This window comes from Calypte anna, chromosome 26 (assembly GCF_003957555.1).
Source record: "Calypte anna isolate BGI_N300 chromosome 26, bCalAnn1_v1.p, whole genome shotgun sequence".
Lineage (NCBI taxonomy): Eukaryota > Metazoa > Chordata > Aves > Apodiformes > Trochilidae > Calypte > Calypte anna.
Window position 1 is genome coordinate 2,795,178 of NC_044271.1, and position 18,566 is coordinate 2,813,743.

General features: G+C 48.4%; 2 protein-coding genes across 3 annotated transcripts in view; one reads left to right on the plus strand and one right to left on the minus strand.

The window, feature by feature from the left end:
- SRGAP2 (SLIT-ROBO Rho GTPase activating protein 2) overlaps window positions 1–2,066 on the minus strand; it is an 83,885-nt gene extending 81,819 nt beyond the window's left edge. The window contains 1 exon segment of the mRNA XM_030465533.1: window positions 1,970–2,066. Within this exon segment, the coding sequence (XP_030321393.1) occupies window positions 1,970–2,036 (67 nt within the window). The 5' untranslated portion in view covers window positions 2,037–2,066.
- A 2,182-nt stretch (window positions 2,067–4,248) lies between these two features.
- Window positions 4,249–9,750, plus strand: FAM72A (family with sequence similarity 72 member A). Of its 2 annotated transcripts, none has more exons than XM_030465516.1 (4): window positions 4,249–4,422; window positions 5,631–5,708; window positions 7,440–7,564; window positions 8,420–9,750. In XM_030465516.1, exons 1-4 carry the CDS (start codon window positions 4,253–4,255, stop codon window positions 8,512–8,514), a joined length of 468 nt encoding a protein of 155 aa, XP_030321376.1. In that variant the 5' UTR covers window positions 4,249–4,252; the 3' UTR covers window positions 8,515–9,750. The 2 variants fall into 2 exon arrangements, with proteins under 2 accessions (XP_030321376.1, XP_030321378.1); XM_030465518.1 differs by lacking the exon at window positions 8,420–9,750 and adding an exon at window positions 8,034–8,098.
- The last annotated feature ends 8,816 nt before the right edge of the window (window positions 9,751–18,566 follow it).

An 18,566-nucleotide genomic window follows, 5' to 3' on the forward strand; every position in this document is an offset into this window, starting at 1 on the left:
CCCAAGCCATGCCAAGGTATCTGTGAGATGTACAGCAAGTTTCAGGACATTTTAAGAGGTGCCTTGAACTTCAAAGCCTCCCCCCTAAGCCTGGAAGAAGAGGGGATGACAATCCCCAGTGTCCAAGCAGCTCATGAAGGGAAAAGGAAAGGGAAAAAAACCATAATCTACATGTCATTACAAGAATTCACTTTTGGGACCACCTTTGCAGGCTAATTGACAGCTCTCTTCAGAAACACCTCAAGAGATGAACTCAATTTTGCCAGGAATGGTCTGCACACCCAGGAGAGGCTCATTTCCAATTTACCCATCTTGTGGTCTCTTTTTCAAAAAAAAAAGAAGAGAAAGATTTGTTGTGTAAAGCATTAAAAACATTGAGAGAAGAGAAGAGAAGAGAAGAGAAGAGAAGAGAAGAGAAGAGAAGAGAAGAGAAGAGAAGAGAAGAGAAGAGAAGAGAAGAGAAGAGAAGAGGTGTTTTACTAATCCTGAAGCCTTGTTTCTTATCATTGTCCCCAACTCACAAATATTGTGACTAGCAGCTTGTATTTACCACACACACCTTGATGGGGTAAAAAAAAAAAATGAAAGAACATGTAAGCCTCTAATTTTACCCTGACATCAATTCCCATTTCCAAAGACGGCTGGAAAACAGGAACAGAAACCAAGCTAGTAAAAAAGAAACATGCCCTTCTCCATTTCTAACTCGAAAAACCTGAATATTGAAGAAAAAAAAAATAAAAATCATCAGAATAAACTCCTACTCAGCTTCACATGTGCTCAGATAAGCATTCTGAACATAGATGGTAAATCCACTTCCAGTGCAGAGCAGCAGGGTCAGTGTAGGACATGCACCTTGCAGGACACCTTGCCAGGATTTGCAGCCCCCCTCCCTCCCAGCAGAAGAAAATAAGTAAGTGGGTAATTGAAAAACAATATTTTAATTGTCGGTTTTAATCGAGGCTTCCTGCTCAGATTGAAATCACTTTTTTTTTTTTTACATCTCCCTGCTCTAACTCCATCAGCCCTGCCCAAGGGCCATCTTTCCTGCACGCCAGGAGCATACCAAGCAAGTTTGAACCAAGGAGATAAATCACATCATCTCATGACTTCCCACCAGCCACACATCAAGCCATGCACAAGCCATAATTATTTTTTTTTAAATAAGCACTACCTTGAAAACTTTGCAATAACAAGAAGCTGAGTAGACATTTCACCATCCTCTTTCTTTTTTAATCCTAGGGCACACCATAGCCTGCAAGCCAGCCAAGTGGTGAATTCTGCAGAAGATTCACTACAAATACACCTCTGACTCTTGACTGCCTTCCTCCTGATGATGGGAAGGACACTGATGCTTCAGTTTTATCCATTCCTAGATGTGTGCCTGGATCTGTGTGCATGCACACACCCTGCAGCCCCAAGGTGTGACCCTCAGGAGCACAGCAAGGAAAAGCAAGCAGCAATATTATGGACTCACCAGGAGCAAAATCCTGAATAATGGAACTTTCTAGCACAAACAGCTTCCCAGGGACCCTCAGCACAGTGCCTGTTACCAGCAGTGGAAATATGCTCCTCTGACACGACACAGATTTTTCAATGATTCCCATGATAGGAGGAGGATTAAAAAGCAATTAAGTGGCTCTCATATTTCAAATGCAAAGCCATATTTCAGAACAGCAGACAGAAGAATATGGAGCTCTCCGGACTCAAAGATTTGTTATATTCCATTAAAAAAAGCCCTTCCCTGGATACCTTAAAAAGGCAAAGCCACAGTAGGAACCTACCCCACGGGGAGGAGAAAAAGCACTGCAAACCCCATCCAGCATTGTATTAGGAAAAAGCCCTGCAAATTCCAGGCAATCTGCAAATGATTTCCCCCTTCCCCACCCAAACATCTCCTGCAAACTCCGACCATCACCAGCCGAGGCTGCAGCAGTGAAAAAAGGATGAAAATAAAAACCATTATTCCTACCTTTAACTTGAGTGTCATATTCAGCTATGATCTCCTTATCCTTTTTGAATTTTGCTGGCGACGTCATGTTTTCTTTTCCAAAAAAAAAAAAAAAAAAAAAAAAAAGATTAACCCCAAAAAGAGATCCACCAGAACGCCAGGCAGAAAAAGGGGATTTTTTTTTTGATCTTCTCAAGGCGATGCCTCCCCCCTTCCCAGCCAAAAAAAAAAAAAAAAAAAAAGGCAAAACAATATAAATCAGTCCATGGAGAGAGGGTGTGAGAGGGAGCACAGCAGCAGCAAAATGCAGATGTTGAGGGCTCAGAGGATGGAAGAGGCAGCAGTTTTGTCTCTCTGCACCAAAACCTTTCGTAGCAGCATCAGAGCAACGAAATCCTGCAGCCCCCAAAGGCTCTTCCTGATCGCTAACGTGAACAGCAGAGCCAGGGAGTGGAAGTCCTTCCGCACAACATGTTTTGTGTGGGTTTGGTTGGATATTTTTTTTTTTTTTTCACCCCCCCCTCTCCACTCCTTCTTCTTAAATGGTCTCCGAGATGATGCAAATCAAATCCCAACCGAGAGCCGAGGAGGAGAAAGCCGCTTCCTTTGGTTCGCTTGCCTGCGAGTAGAAAAAAAAATAATAATAAAAATAAAAAATTAAAAATGAAACGGGACGTATTTAGGAAATTACAGCTCGCAGACAGCAGTCACAAGACGAGCAGCCCGAAATCTGGGATGGGAAGAAGGAAAGGTGCCCCTGTCAGCCGAATTAATTGCTAATTAGCCTTTAAGCAACAGCGTGAGGGAGGTGAGGAAGGCAGAGCCCCGAGGTCAGCGGGCAGAACACGCCCCGACGGGGAGCAGGGGCTGGCTCGGAAAGGGGGGTCCCAGGGGGGCCGGGGGAGGGAGGGGACAAGGGGAAGGAGGGAGGGGACGAGGGGCGGGAGGGGCCCCGAGCACAGCGCGGGGGGAGCGGAGCCGGAGCCCGGCCAGGCTGCAGCATCCCCGGCCGGGACCCGCAGCCCAGCTCCAGCCGCAGCTTTTCCTTCGCTAGCTGCTGGGTTTTGGGGTGATTTCGTGGAAATTTTTGTGGGGTTTTGTTTGGTTTGGGTTTTTTTTCCCGGGTGGGGTTCAGAGCTGGGGAGGGCGCAGCACGGGGTGTGCGGGGCAGCCCCGAACCTGCCCGCAGGGGGATGGCGGGACGTAACTTTTCTCAGCCCTTTTTTTTTTAATTTTTTTTTCTCAATTACGCTATTTTCCTCTCTTTTTTTAAGGGGAAGGAGGGGGCGAGGCTGCGGCCCCGCGGGCGGGCGGGCGGGCGGGCAGTCCCCGCGGAAGATGCGCGTACGGGAGGAAGGAATAAATAAACACGGCACCCGCCGGATCCGCATCCCGCCCGGGAAGAACAATGAGGGCGGCGGGGAAAGGAAGCGTAGGGAGGGCGGGGGGATCCCGGGAGGGGAGGAGGGGGGAACCGGGATTGAGGGACCCGGCCCCGCGCCCCGCCTCAGGGCCGAGCTGCGGGGAAGCGGCGGGGGCAGCCCCGAACCCCCCGGCGAGGAGGGTGCGGGACGGGAGGGTGCCCGGTAACCGGGCGGGGCCATTACCTGGGCGCTGCGGAGCCGCCTCCCGCAGCCGGGCGTCCTCCGGCCGCTGGCGCCCGCCACACGGTCCCCTTCACCGGACCGCCGCCGTCCCGCCCCTTCGCCAGAACCGACCAATCGGTGGAGAGCTCTGCGCTTGAGGGACGGGAGCGCAGACGAATCAAGTGGCTCCGTCCCTGGGCTGGCCACGCCCCCTTTCCCGCCGCTTGGCACTCGTAGCCCCGCCCCATCGGGACGGGATGGGCGGAGCCCAGAGGAGGGCAGAAGCCCCGCCCCAAGGACGGCACGGGGGCGGGGCGTGATATGCAAAATAGGGGCGGGAGAGGCCAATGGGAGCAAGACAAGGCGCGCCGCTCCGCCAATCAGCGGGCGGTAGGGGTGGTGCCACTCGTCTCCTCCAATGGTCTGCAAGAAGAGGGTGCGCCCCACCCTTGAGCTCCACCAATCAGAGAGGGAGGGCGTGTCCGCTCACGTCCAATGGGAGCGCAAGGTCGGGAATTCAAACTGACAGGAGGGAGCGTGGGGACGGGACGGGACGGGACGGGACGGGACGGGACGGGACGGGACGGGACGGGACGGGACGGGACGGGACGGGACGGGACGGGACGGGACAGGACAGGACAGGACAGTTCAGTTCGGTTCGGTTCGGTTCGGTTCGGTTGGGTTCGGTTCGGTTCGGTTCGGTTCGGTGGCCGCCGCTATGTCCGGCAGCAGCTGCACCTTCGCGGAGCGGTTCGTGTCCCTGCTGTGCTGCCGGTTCTGCCGGGAGGTGCTGAGCTCCCGGGGCATGAAGGCAGCGCTGCTGGCGGGTACCGGTACCGACACCGGTACCGACACCGAGCTCTACTCCACAGACCTCCCGCCCTCGGGGTAAGTACCGGGACGGCACCGGGAATCGGCCCCAAACCTGAGGATTCAGCCCCTGCCTCCATCCCCAGCCCCGGGAGGGTCCCGCGGGGCGGTGGGAGCGGCCCCGTGTCCAAAGTCCCTGGGGAAGCGGGAGGGTGAGGAATGCCGCGGGAAGGGGCTCCCGGTGCTTCCCTGGGGAAAGGTGGGAATTAGAAATAAAGAAATAAAACTCTGAACCCAGAAAAAGCTCCTCCTGCACGGCACTGACTGCAGGAACCTCCCTGAGCTGGGGGGCTGTTGGTTCCTACAGAAACATTGGAATTGTAGGGAAATAAGGTTAAAAAACAAGAGGAAAAAAAAAAGAAAGGAAAGGATAAAGGAAAAGGATAAAGGAAAAGGATAAAAGAAAGGAAAAGGATAAAAAAAAGGAATAGAAAAAGGAAAAGGATAAAGGAACAGAAAAGAATACCAAAAAAAGGAAAATAAAAAAGGAAGTTAAAAAGAAAAGGAAAAGGAAAGACAAGGCAAAGAAAAAAGTAAAAGAAAGAATAGAAAAAGGAAAAGAAAAATAATAAGAATAGAAATGGAAAAGGAAAAGCAATAGAAAAAGGGAAAGGAAGAGAAATGAAAAGGAAAAGGAAAAGAAAAAGGGAAAGGGGAAAAATGAAAAGGAAAAGAAAAATCATCGAAAAAGAAAAAGGATAGAAAAAAAAGAAAAGTAGAAAGAAAATGAAAAAGGAAAAGAATAAGAAAAGAAACGGGAAAAAAAGCAAAAAGGGAAAGAGAAAGAGAAGAACAAGGAAAGGAAAAGAATAGGAAAAGAAATGGAAAAGCATAAGAAAAGAAACGGAAAAGAAAAAGGAAAGGGAAAAGGGAAAAGAGCAGAACAAAAAGGAATTAAAGGTGTGGTTTCCATGTCCTGCCCCTGAGCTGCTGCTCCCAGCTGAGGTTTCCCCACTCCCAGGTTTCTGTCTGGCTGCCCCGGGCACAGCAGCACCCAGAGCCCCGGCCTGTACCTGCCCTGGGGTTCCTTTTCCCTTTCTGTTTCCACAGCAGTGTCTGGGAGCTGAGAGGAAAATGGGATTCCTGGCACTGGGAAAGTTTAATAAACAGAGGAGGTGAAACTGGCACCTTTTGGGTTGGGTTTGGTGTGTTTCAGAGCTGTGTTACCAAAACATTTCAGGTGCAGTCAGAGCACACCTCCAGCTTGGTGTTTCCTTTTTCTCCAGGACTGTTGGGTTCATCGGGAGCTGCTATTTCACTGACACCTGCAAATGCAAACTGAAGAACATCGCCTGCCTCAAGTGGTAAGAATTCCCTTCAGGATCAGCGTCACCTCTTCCAGCAGATCCCGAGGCCACAACAACCCCATGGGGAGCTCCAGGCTGGGCACAGAGTGGCAGCCAGGAAGTCTGGATTGCCAGGAAGCTGAAGAGGAGCCAGCAGTGTGCCCAGGTGGCCAAGAAGGCCAATGGCATCCTGGGCTGGCTCAGGAACAGCGTGGCCAGCAGGTCCAGGGAAGCGATTCTGCCCCTGTGCTCAGCCCTGGTGAGGCCACAGCTTGAGTCCTGTGTCCAGTTCTGGGCTCCTCAGCTCAGGAAGGAGATTGAGGTGCTGGAGCAGGTCCAGAGAAGAGCAAGGAGGCTGTGAAGGGATCCAGCAGAATTCCTGTGAGGAAGGGCTGAGGGACCTGGGGGTGTTCAGGCTGGAGGAGGCTCAGGGGAGACCTCATCACTCTCTGCAACTCCCTGAAAGGAGGTTGGAGCCAGGGGGGGGTTGGGCTCTTTTCCCAGGCAACTCTCAGCAAGACAAGAGGGCAGGGTCTCAAGTTGTGCCAGGGGAGGTTTAGATTGGAGATTAGAAAGAATTTCTTCCTGGAGAGGGTGATCAGACATTGGAATGGGCTGCCCAGGGAAGTAGTGGATTCTCCGTGTCTGGAGATCTTTCCAAAGAGCACTGAGTGCCATGGGCTGGGAACCACGGGGGGAGTGGATCAAGGGTTGGATTTGATGATCTCTGAGGTCCCTTCCAACCCAGCCCATTCCATGATTCTAAGGCTCTGAACCAGAGCAGGGCAGGATGAACCCATTGCCCACTCAGCTCAGGTTTAATGCTGCTTGCTGGAAACTCAGATTTCTGGCCCTGGTTGCCAGTTTATTCCTCTGCAAGTCCCCAGGGAAAATGTGACAACCTTGTCAGGAGTCTGAGTAGATGAAAATGTTTGTGTGCCACCTGCCTGATGAAATGTCTGCTTCAGCACTGAGCTAATGGTGTGAATAAAGCCCCAGGAAGGAGTAGTTACTCATATATTAATTAATAGAGCATCCTCTTGGCAGGGCTGGTTGTTACTGGCAGATGGGAGATGCTGTCACTGAAGTTCTTAGAGTTCTTCTGTCTCCCTTATTAATTTCTGATATTTAAGAATAAAAACAACCACTCCTATAGATCACACTTATTTGAGACAATTTTTCAGCTTCTAAAGCAGGACTTGGACCTTGTTCAGATTTAAACAGGGAGGGGTTGGGAGGAACACAGTTTGGTTCCTAGACAGGAGCAGAGAAACAGAATTTTGGCTCCAGGGAAAAGTAGAGAGAAAGCAGAGAAATGGTGGTTCCAGGATTCAGCCTAGGAGAGCTGATAAGGCTCTGAGATTCTCAGTCTCATTGCTCCTACCACTGATACTCTCTTATGCAGGTGGATTTTATGGACTCCTGCATTGATTCCAGTGGAATCATGGGCCTTAAAATAAAATATGTTGTTTGTTGGCATGCAAACTGCTCTGGGTTACACAATTAAAATTGTGTAAGCTCTCTGTGCCAAAGATGTAACACTTAATATTCTGTAACTCCTGGCAAATGTTCTCTAAATATTTAAGATGTTTATTTACCTATGTTCCCATTATCAAACCAGGAGCATCCTTACAGAGTGCTCTGGCACCCTGGCTATTCAACATCAGCTTGAGCTAGAAAAGCCCCAAAATGGATTTTGTGTGTGTGTGTGTGTGTGTGTGTTGCTCATTAAGTCCCCTCTCCTTCTAGTGGCAATATTGTTGGTTATCATGTCATCTCTCCCTGCAAACCCTGCCTGCTCTCCTGTAACAACGGCCACCTCTGGATGTTCTACAGCCAGGCAGTCTTTGGCATCAACAGGCTGGACCCTTCTGGTGAGAACACAAATGTTTCCTTCTCTTCCCTAAAACCCTGAATTCCAAGTCCTGAATTCCAAGTCCTCCTAAGGAGCCATCTCAGTGCACTCAAGGCACAGACAGGGAGTGGAACAGATGGAGACACAAGAGAAGTGTTGCTGGTTTGCTCATCTCCCAAACTACTCAGGGGGAAGGACTTGGGGAAGATTTCATTCCACAAAGCAGCTCAGTAGAAATTTATCCTCATCAGCAAACTTCAGCTTTGTCCCTTTGGTAGCAAAAATTGGGATTTTCTGAGGCAATAAGCAGTCCAAACCCAGCCAGCAGCTGCTGGTGGTATCTGTAGCTTTCCTGGGCTCCAAGGCAATTCAGGCACTCTTTTTGGGTGACTTATTTGTCACTTTGACCCCTTAGAACTGAGTCCTCATCAGCTCCAGATGAAGTTACAGCTCCTGCTGGCTGCTTTTTTTTTTTTTTTTTTGCTTAGGTGGTGGTTGGATGCCAAGTGTCTGCTGCAATTTGCCTTGAGTCCTCAGGAGTTCACAGCATTCTGACAAATCACTTCTCCTCCCTGCAGATGGGAGGAACTTTCTGCCTAAACCTCTCAGTGTCTCCTGCCTTTCAGACCAATGCAGCTGAAAATAAATCAGCCAGGAAAAAACTACAGGAATTAGCTCTAGAAATACATCTGTGGGCAGGGACTTATGCTTTGACAAGATCACCTTGGCAGAAAAATAGGAAATAATCTTGATATATTTACCATGAACAGGACTTCCCAGGTTTTGCAATGACTGGAATGTTTTCTCTGTGCAACTTAAAATAAGGTGACAATCAAAAAATAATTTTTTTTTCTCCTTACCTCCTTCCCACCAGGTGTCAATGTGTTGCTCTGGGGCAACTTGCCAGACCTGGAAGAAAGCACAGATGAAGACACATCCTGCATCTCTGAGGAGGAGTATATCAGATAAATGTTATCTACAATATACCAACAATACCTTCCCTAGAATCACTGCATTCCTCTTTGCTTTGGATTTCTTCTTTCCTTGCCTGTCAGAACCTAACCAATATAGGAAACCCAGAAATCTGGAAAAAGATCTTAAAAAAATGAAGATATCATCTTCCTCTTTCACTGGGACCTTCCTGAGACTCTTGAACCTGCCTGGTGTGGAAATTCTGAGTGGAGACACTTTGGTTGGCTCTGGAAATGGAGCTGGAAGGTGCCTTTGCTGAGCTCTAGATCTGTTTTCCTTTCCCTTTGAAGTCTCAGCAGTTGCTAATTCTTCTTAACCCCATTTCTCTTCTCTCCTGAAACAGCCTTCACAGAGCAGTCTTTCAGTTGCTGCAAGTTTCTTAAAAATCTTAAAAAATAATTTGGGTGATGAAGTTCTGAAAGAAGTCTGGGTTTGTGCCATTGCCTGGAGCTTCAAACCTGGGCAGAAAGTTGCTGAGCAAGAGGCTCAGAGTCCTGGAGGTTTGGCTCCAGCATCTGCCTCTTGCTTTTTACCTGGGATGCTGGGATCCTGCATCCCACTTTTACCATCCTGCTGGGATGCTCCTGGCTCTGGAATTCTCTTACAGAGTCATCTTCCAGGATCAAGTTTCTGTAGAGATCAAGTCAAAGAGTGGGCAGCCCTCCAAAACAGAGCTCTGTCATCTGATTTCTTTTTAGAGAAAGAAAAAGAGGAATCAGGGTAAATTTTTGGTATTCTGAATATTTGCATCCTGAAGGCTACAATCTGGTTCCTGTAAGAAGTAATGGATACAAAGCTCATTAATGGAAACAGCCCTAGTATTTAATTATGAATTAAATCCTTCCCCCTTCAGCTCATCACCTGAAGCATCACTTCCAGACCACTCAAGGTACAGTCACATAAGGGAAGAGAGTACAATTTTATATAGGGATTGAAGCTGAATAAATTGTTCTGTAGCTTCTTGTGATGCTTGGTAGGGGTGCAATGAAGGCAATGCTGAATTTTCCTGCTGTTCTTACATGTGATGTATTTCTTAATTAACTGCACTACCTCTTCTCACTGTTTAAATGTATATTGGTGTATATATGAGTGTCTGTGTGTCTTGATTGGACTGCCTGTGTGATGTCTGCTCATTAAATTTTAGATTAAAAAGATGGATTGTAAAAAAGATGGATCTGTAATGATATTAGATAAAACAATGAAATAAAATCTTGTATTGAACCAGGTGAATAATTAGGTTCATACTACTACGATTTTGTTTTAGAAACCCTCCAAAAAAATCCTCTCCTTTTCAGCTTGACAATCCTGACAGTTTGTTCAGTCTAAAAGGTTTTTATTCCCTTAACTTTTCTATTAACACAACATCCCATTTTTTGCCAGTTTTCTCTGCTGCAGGAACCTGATGATGTTGTGACTCCAGGATTAAGCTGGCAAGGTGACATCTCACACAAAGACTTTTCCAACAGAATTCATGAGCTAAAAATACAGCTGATTGTTTTCCTACAAATAGCACAATAGTTCAAAATAAAATTCCCCTAAATATCATTCTGCTTTGTTTCCAGCTCAGTGCTTGCCATTTATAACCATTTAGAACCCTCACAACTCTGAGTAAACCCTGTGTTAGTGGCAGAGCTGAGTGTAGGGCTATGAGGGCGGGAGAAAACTCTTCATTTCTTCATATTCAAGCAATAATTCTGGTTTTGCTCCCTCTCTGCTCACCCACCTGGAACTGGAAGTTCTGCTAGGAACTCCTTTCATTGCACAGACCTGTTGGAGCTGGTTCACCTGGACCAAGCATCACCTTGAAATGCAAAATGAGCCAACTTTGAAGCACACCCAGTCCAGCTGTTTCTCAGGAGAAAGGAGTTGTAGGTATTACATCCAACTAAACAAACATCATCTGTTGCTCCCTGGATGTAACCAAACAGAGCAATCACCTCTAGGGCTGCTGCTCTCCTTTCTATGTGAAATTAAACAGATCTGACTGAGCACTTTGTGGCAGAGCTCCCTATCCATCCCTATCCCTACCCTCATGTTTGGGGTGAAGTTTCCCAGGATCACCCCATGTAGGGAAATACTTGATAAATATATCAAACCAAAACACCTGGCACCAACCCAGATCAATATTTCTAAAAGCTTCACCCCACCCAAAGCTTTGTTTGAAATCAAACAACTCACGGCTCCACTTTCCAGGGGTTTGGGTTTCTCTGTACACAACACAACACCCACAACCCTGGAATCCTTTGGAAGGAGAGGGTTGCAGGGTTTTTGGTACAAATATGCTGAGCATTGGGCCTGGTAACTTCATCTTCCCAACAGATCTAAGGTGAGTCTGGCACAGAGCAGCTGCTGCAGGATTTTGCAGTGAAATTTTACTTGATCCTGACTGTGAAACCAAAACCAAGGCACAAAACTGAAAAACAAGAGCCAAGTCCTAAGGCCTTTCACTTCTGCTCAGCAAGGTACACAAGGTGAGTAATTAAAGAACTGTAGTGCCTCTAATCAGATCTGGTTTAATTGGGGAGGGACTGAATACCAGGCAAAGCAGCTCAAATTCTAGACTCAAATTCTAGACTCCAAGTCAGTGTTTCTGCAAAACTTGGAAAGTTTGCTGGCACTGAGAGCCCCAGTGCAGGGGGTACAAACAGCCAGAACATCCCTGGGCTTGGATCTGGACCTGGTTCTGGATCTGGACCTGGGTGCTGTCACACCACATCCTGGGCCCCTTCCCAGCAGCTCTGCAGCTCCAGGGGATTGTGTAACACAGACTTAGAGGTTCAGGGTCACAGACATTTGGATGGAAACATTGGAAAGTAGAATTCCAAAAGCCACTGAGGATAAAGAACTTTGATTTGATTTTTAAATCCCAGGAGCCTGTGCAGCCACTGCCACCCATGGCCAAGCCTCTTCTCTCCTGCAATGCTCAGGAGCTGGAGGACAAAGTCAGAGCAAGACAGTGATAAATTGATTCCCCTCCATATTAAATAAGACTTACTAGGAAAAGCACATTTAAATATTATTCATTATTCCAGGGCAGATTAATACCCAACCATAATCTGATATTTCTACAGCACCACTCATCCCAAAGTGCTTCACAATGACAAACAGCTAAGAATTCCTTTAGCACTGACCTGCAGGCAGCTCCAGGATGCAAACCAGCTGCCAAACAGGGTTTGTAAGGAAATGCAGGGTGTGAGCTCTAGCTGGGCAAACCCAAATCAGGGAGCCTCAACTGGAAAACCTCTCTTCTGGCAGAGCCTGGGATGCAGTGCATCCTCCTGGAGCCAGGGGACAGATGGGTCAGAGCCTGGAGTCCCAGGGTTTGGATGGGAAAGAGTCCTAAGATAAGAGACAGAAATTACTACACTGTCTTTTATTTTCTCTCTTCTCTCTGGCATGCAAGAGCTGGCAGGCTTTTTGAAGTCCAGTAAAGCAGTCCCAGGTGATAAATCACCCAGTTCCTCTGTGGTGAGAGGTCACTGTTACACATTTTATCACCGTGGAACAGCATTTGTGTCACCAGTGAGCAGCCTGGGTGCTGTTACTGGGATGAAGGGAGTGGCTGTAGGACAAGAGCCACGGGTCCTGTTGTGCAAGGAACCACAGGAGCACAGGGATTGCAGGCTCAGGGAATTTGCCCTGGAAAGAAAGCAGCCAAGGGGGGCTCTGAATCTGCCAGGGACCAGAGGTAAAACCCAAAGCTTTTGATCCTGGAAAGGAGACTCCTCAGAATCACAGAATCATAGAATGGGCTGGGTTGGAAGGGACCTCAGAGCTCATCAAGTCCAACCCTTGATCCACTCCCGCTGCAGTTCCCAGCCCATGGCACTCAGTGCCACATCCAGGCTCTTTGGAAAGATCTCCAGACACGGAGAATCCACTACTTCCCTGGGCAGCCCATTCCAATGTCTGATCACCCTCTTGGTAAAGAAATTATTTCTAATATCCAACCTCAGCTCCTAGGTCAGAGCAGAGAACCCAGCTCTGCCTGCTCCTCCAACCTGGGATCCCTGCTTCTGATTCCAAGAGGCATTTGCAACTCTATGAACAGATGCACTCAATCATCTCCTTGAAGCAAGGATCCTTCTCCAGGGCAGTGCTTCAGGCTCCCTACTGCATTATTTGCCTTTTCTCTTGCTGGAGCACACCAAGTGGTTACAACCCCCAGCCAAATCCCCATCAAAAGCCTACACAGAGCAAAAAAAAAAGGTGGTTCTGAACCTGTGTGGATGCACCTGAGAAGTGCTCCTCAAGGTGTGCAGTGTGGAAGGATGACAAGAGAGGCAAGCAGGATGCCTGCCTGGAGCATCCCTGAGCAATGAATGCCAAGCTGTTGATGCACCACCTCAAATTCTCTTTTCTCATCAGGAAATCAGCTCTGCTGTTCTCAGCATTTCCAAGCAGCTATTAGCCAGGGGGGGTGGGAATTTTGGCTGCTTTGCTGTCTGCAGTGCCTCTTGTCAGCTTGCATGTGTGACACCAGCTGAACAAAGTCAGGCTGCACTCTATTGATTTCTCATTAGAAAGCAAACCTCCCATTTTGGACAGCACTGGTGTGTGGGGGGGAAAAAAAAACACAACAGGGAACAAAGCTGGTCAAATAAAAGCCAAACAAAAATCTTTGGTGCTTCACTTCTTCTGTCATCTGAGCACTGACAGCTTGATGTCTCTGGGTAATGCCACACAAGGGAAATTAGCACCATAGCACTCCCAGGCACTGCCATCTGCATGTCAGGAATCTGTGCAGGCACTCAGAAAGCCAGGCTGAATAAAAAAGACTTGATGATTCTTTTTGCATTTCTCTGACTGCACTTATTTCCTGGAGGAAAGTGCTAATTAAAAAGAAGCCAGCACTGCTCCAACCTGGTGCAGCCACACCAGGAGCCTTCCCTGCTGTGCTGGGCCAGAAGCTGATGAGTTCATCCCGCTCCAGCATATGGCTTGGTTTGGAAGAGGAAATTTCCATTAGCAGAGGAGACAATGCTGGAAATTCTGGGAGCCTCATCTTAACATAGAGGGGAACATAAAACCAAAGAGAAACTGGTCCTGCTCACATCCGACTGTTCCAGACACAAAAGCAAGCTCATAAGAATTAAATTTTGGGAAAAAAATGTATCTGTCTGCCTGTCCAAGCCAATGCCATGCTCCAGCAAGACTGCCCAGAGAAGCAGAGGGGTTCCAGGAGCAAAGGACACAGAGGAAACAGGGAATACAAAGCTCAGACACCCTTTGTCCACACCTCCTGCAGGATTTGTCAGCTCTGCTCTGTTATTACCAAACTGATTTGTCTTTATTTTTAAATGTAGAAGTAGATATTTAGTCCTGAGACTAAGAAAGCTTCAAGAAGAATGGATCTGGTCTGTTATTCCTGCTCTATTCCTGCTATTCCTCCTCCAGAAAATACTCAGAAAGCTTTTTCAGGAGATGTTGGCAATGGAAGAGCCCCAGGATAGTGAGGAGTGGTTGGGATGTGGCAGACTTGGACCTCAGTTAAAACCCCAGTGCATGAGGACAGAGACCCAAAAGGATTTGAAGAGTGGCAGAGAAATGATCTGTGCACAAGAGGACAAATAATGCACTTCAAACTCCACGTATTCAAGCAAAGATACCTGTGAGGCCACTGTGCTAAACACAAAATCTAGACCCTTTGGAATTTTTAAATTCAGATTTTTAAACCACTTCAGAGCCACTTGTTTTGACCAAACTCTCTTTTTCTCCTGATTCATCACCAAGAGGACAGAGAGAGATGAAAACTGAGACCACCAGAGCACCAGAACTGCAGCAGTTTCCATGCAGAGTGCTCAGCAAAGACAACAGGACTGGAGAATGATTTGGTTAAAAACACAGATGGAACAAACACAGGGTCACATTTTAGGGAAGATTGTGAAAGTTGCTGCAGATTCACCCCAGCATCCACTCAGATGTTAATGAGTGCCTAAAATGGCTGGAAAAAATGAAGCAATCTGCTCTTGTGCAAAGGTCCATCACAAGACTTTCCACAGTGTCACTCTGCTTTTTGTTGGGCACCAGCTTGGAAGTGAATTACGTGAATTTTTCTCTGCTTCAGATTTTACCCAAATTACTTTCTTTGTGAGCTTACAAGTGAAAAATTCAGATAAATTTTTTTTTTTCATCTCATCTGCTACCAGAAGGCAGCATTTGTAAGTGTCAAGAAGCAAATATTCAGCAGGATGTGTCCATTTTCTCATTCCACGGGGAATCAAAATTCAAAACCTGCTTAAAGCACTGGTGGGAAACATTTTGCTTTATGCCCTGGGTCCTGCCTCTGGTTCCATACAAAACTACCAGGGATAACACACGGATCTGAAGTGCCCCTCACCTTTCTGCCACCCTGATGGGAGATTCCCAGCAAACCTGGGAGCACCTGCTGGGACTCAGCTTCCAAGAGCAGAGGACTCAGGAAGGAGCAGCTCTGGGAGGCTGGCAGGCACCTTGCTAACAACCTGACACTGCTGCAGCCTCAGAGCCTCTCAGGGGGTCCAAACGTGGGCACTGATGATTTGGGCATTAATTGCAGTGAGCCCTGCCAAGGCAGCCTCCCCCTCCCCTCCCGGTGCCTTTGCTGGTCCAGTTGAAGCAGTCACAGCTCAGCCTGGTTCTGGTTGGCAGAAGATGGGTCCCAGCTTGTCCTTTTCCAAAGGGCAGGGGAAGGCAGGGAAGTTCTCCCCATGTCCCTAATAAAAAGTTTGATTTCACAGCCTCTGTGTTCTCCCCAGCCTCCCTGCAGAGATCAAAGAGCAGGATTTGGGTGTGTGCATGCACACACGGGCATGGAGAAGGCACTAATTGGGCATGGAAAAGTTCTCTGGTAGAAAAAGAAAGAAAGAAAGAAAGAAAAGAAAGAGGAAAAAAGAAAGAGGAAAAAAAGAAAGAGGAAAAAAAGAAAGAGGAAAAAAAGAAAGAGGAAAAAAGAAAGAGGAAAAAAGAAAGAGGAAAAAAAGAAAGAGGAAAAAAGAAAGAGGAAAAAAAGAAAGAGGAAAAAAAGAAAGAGGAAAAAAAGAAAGAGGAAAAAAGAAAGAGGAAAAAAAGAAAGAAAGAATCCTTCTCTGTCACCTAACTCTCCCCCACCAAAACACTGGCTCCTTCTGCCCCTGGGCACAAGCTGGGGTTGCAAATGACCGAGGGAGAAGAGGCACCAAGCAAGAGCATCGTGGCTGATGGAGATGCTGAAGATGCTTGGAAGAGCAGAAGCTCCAAAGCAGAGCAGGTGTTGAGGCCCCAGCACAGTCCCAGTGATGAGGCTTCAGGACACAAACCCCTTTATTCCCCCAGTGCACAACCCCCCAGCATCTTGCCAGCCAGCCTGTGCCTCCAGACCTCTAAATTTTGAATATTTTCTAAGCCAAGCAGGAGCATTTCTACCTCCCCCCTCTACCTTCCAAATTTCTTCGTAAAAGACAATCCAATTCCTTCCCCTTCAACCCAGAACAATAATTATTTCCTGCTAAATAACAAGTGTTTCATGCCTGACAACTGCCTTTTTTTACTTTCCTACTGGTGTAAATGGCTGCTAGCCTGTTGGCCCCAATCCCCCCCTTTCTGAGCCTTCACAGGTACCCAGCTGAACCAAAAAAAAAAACCTTTTGGGTTTTTCATGGTGGTGATGGACTGGAAAAGCATCCTCACGAGATCCCCACAGTCACAAATTGTGCCCCTCACATCAAATACCTTCTCCAGCATGGCTGGAACATAAAATAAGCAGAGCTGGGGGGTTCATACAGCAAATGCTGACGTGTCCGTGCTCCATGGTGAGCTGGGGGTGAGCTGGGGGTGAGCTGGGGGTTTGGGTCTCAGCACGAGAGCTGTCAGCAGAATAAAAAACACTGGCACTCTGCTCAAGGCATTTGCATCAAGAGTGATAAGAGAAAATCCAACAGAATTTATAACTTCAGCCAGTTGTCAAGACAGGAAGGTTCCTCAGCACAAAGTATTTAATTCTCTGATAGCAGTGGAATAAAGATAGGGGGGAAAGCAGAGCTCCCTCTCAGTGGGAACAGAGGAAGGGACACTGATATTTTAAGGCATCCACCTTTAGGTTATAAGCTGCTTATCTCAGGCTGCTACATATGTGGTCTCCTTGGGAACCCAGTCAGACAATAAATCAGATGTGCCAACACTTATCAGGAGCTCCAAGTAGCCAAAAACATCAGCTCTCCTAAGGATGCCAAAGCTGTTTTGCAAGATGTGAGCCTGGAGTCACCCCTGAGGCACGCAGCAGGGTAGGGATTGCTGCTCTTCAACTCAACAGAAATGTTGCTTGGATTCCTCTTCCTCATCCCTGTGTCCTCCTGGAGCCCTGGGCTGTGTCAGGAGCTCCAGAGGAAGGCAAAAAGGGAGAAATGGCATCGTGCCCATCAGGAACATGCCTACGACTCCTGTGCCCAGTCAGCCACAGAAATAACCCTCCTGATCCTCCTCAGCACGTCAGAGATTGCTCCTGCCTTAGTCTGAGCAGGGAAACAAAGCCCTGGATGGGTATAAAAAGAAGAAATAAAAACAGCTTGAGGAAAGACAGCAAGATCAGGGTGTGGATGTTCTCCCACTGCAGCTCTGCTGCCAGACACAGGGAAAACTCCAGACATTTCCCATGTCCCAAAACCAAACAAAAGCATCTCAACCAAACCTCTCTGTTAAAGTGGTGAAAATCTCCCAACCCATTCCAAAACGTTCAGCTGCTGATGTGTAACCAAAAGATGGCAGGCAAAGATTTCTGTCCCATTCACAAGGGATCTGACCAGGAATTAACCAGTGGGAAATGCAGGGCAGCAACGTGGCTTGGTGAGCTTTGGTTTCCCAGAAATCCTGACCCTGGTGGCACCAGACAGACTTTGGTAGGCATGGAATGGACCAGCAGCAGATACCTCCAGCAGCATTCCCAGGGGAGCTGGGGACAAACTGTGCCAGCATCTGCTCAGGGCACAGCTCTACACGTGACACGTGGCCCAAAAGAGGAAAATAAAGTCACCCTTTCCCTTGAATGATGTGAAGCAACTCAAGCAATAGAAAACTTTTAAAAAAGAAGAAATAAAAGAGCTTACAGCCACCGTGGCCACAAGCTGGCAAGAGTGATGGTGAGTGGCACCCATCCGAGCACAGACACCATGGTAGCAGCTCCCTGGGGACCCCAGAGCCCCACAGGTGACACATTGTGGACTTCACAACCAAAAGTTCTTCTGCCAGCCCCAGAAGTGATGGGGCTGAGGGGGGGAGGGGGGGTCAGCTGTCCTGAAGCCCCCCATGCTCTGACCATGTCCCTGCCAACCTGCAGTGCTTGGAGGGGACAAAACCACACCACAGCCCCCTCCTCACCACTCCTCACAGAGGCTGCAAAGCCCACATCCAGCATCTGCCTGCAGCTGGGCAGGAAGGGGAGCAGGAAATCGAGGGGGAGATCCCGGCCACTTGTGGGGAGACCACAGAGACCCCCGGGGGCAGCAGTGGGGTTGGAGGGGCTTTTCCCTGCCCGGAACCAGCCCGACCAGCAGCTCCAACCCCATTTAACACCACTTGCCAGCAGGTTAATGAAACAACCCGGGCAACGCAAGCCCCCCGGCAGTGACTAACACCCCCCCGAGCATCCAGCAGCATCCTCCTGTATCCCCCCCGCATTGCCTGGGACTCCCAGAACTGCCCTTACACCGCTTTCTCAGAACTGCCCGGGACTCACAGACACTGTCTGACTATCCCCAACCCTACCTGACCCCAAACTTTGCCCGGGACCCCCAAAAACTCCGCCCGGGACCCCCAAAAACTCCGCCCGGGACCCCCCCCCCCCCCAATCCCTCGATCCGCGCCCCGCAGCTGGTGGCTCCACGTCTCCCCCTGGTGGAGCGGGAGGGCAGCGCACCCTCTCCGGACAGTGCTAATTAATGAACTTTTTTCTTCTTTTTTTTTTTTTTTTTTCTTTTTCTTCATTATTTCCTTTTATAAGGCGTTTGAGCCCTCCAGCTGGTTTGAGCCAGCACGGTTCGGTGTCACTCCGGAGTGACCCGCAGGCTCGGTGGCTGTGGCAGTGCCCACCCCACACC

Coding starts and splice junctions, on each gene's coding strand:
- FAM72A (XM_030465516.1), top strand. CDS start 4,253: ATGTCCGGCAGCAGCTGCACCTTCGCGGAGCGGTTCGTGTCCCTGCTG. Junction 5,709..7,439: donor AACATCGCCTGCCTCAAGTG/GTAAGAATTCCC, acceptor CTCTCCTTCTAG/TGGCAATATTGTTGGTTATC. Junction 7,565..8,419: donor CAACAGGCTGGACCCTTCTG/GTGAGAACACAA, acceptor CCTTCCCACCAG/GTGTCAATGTGTTGCTCTGG.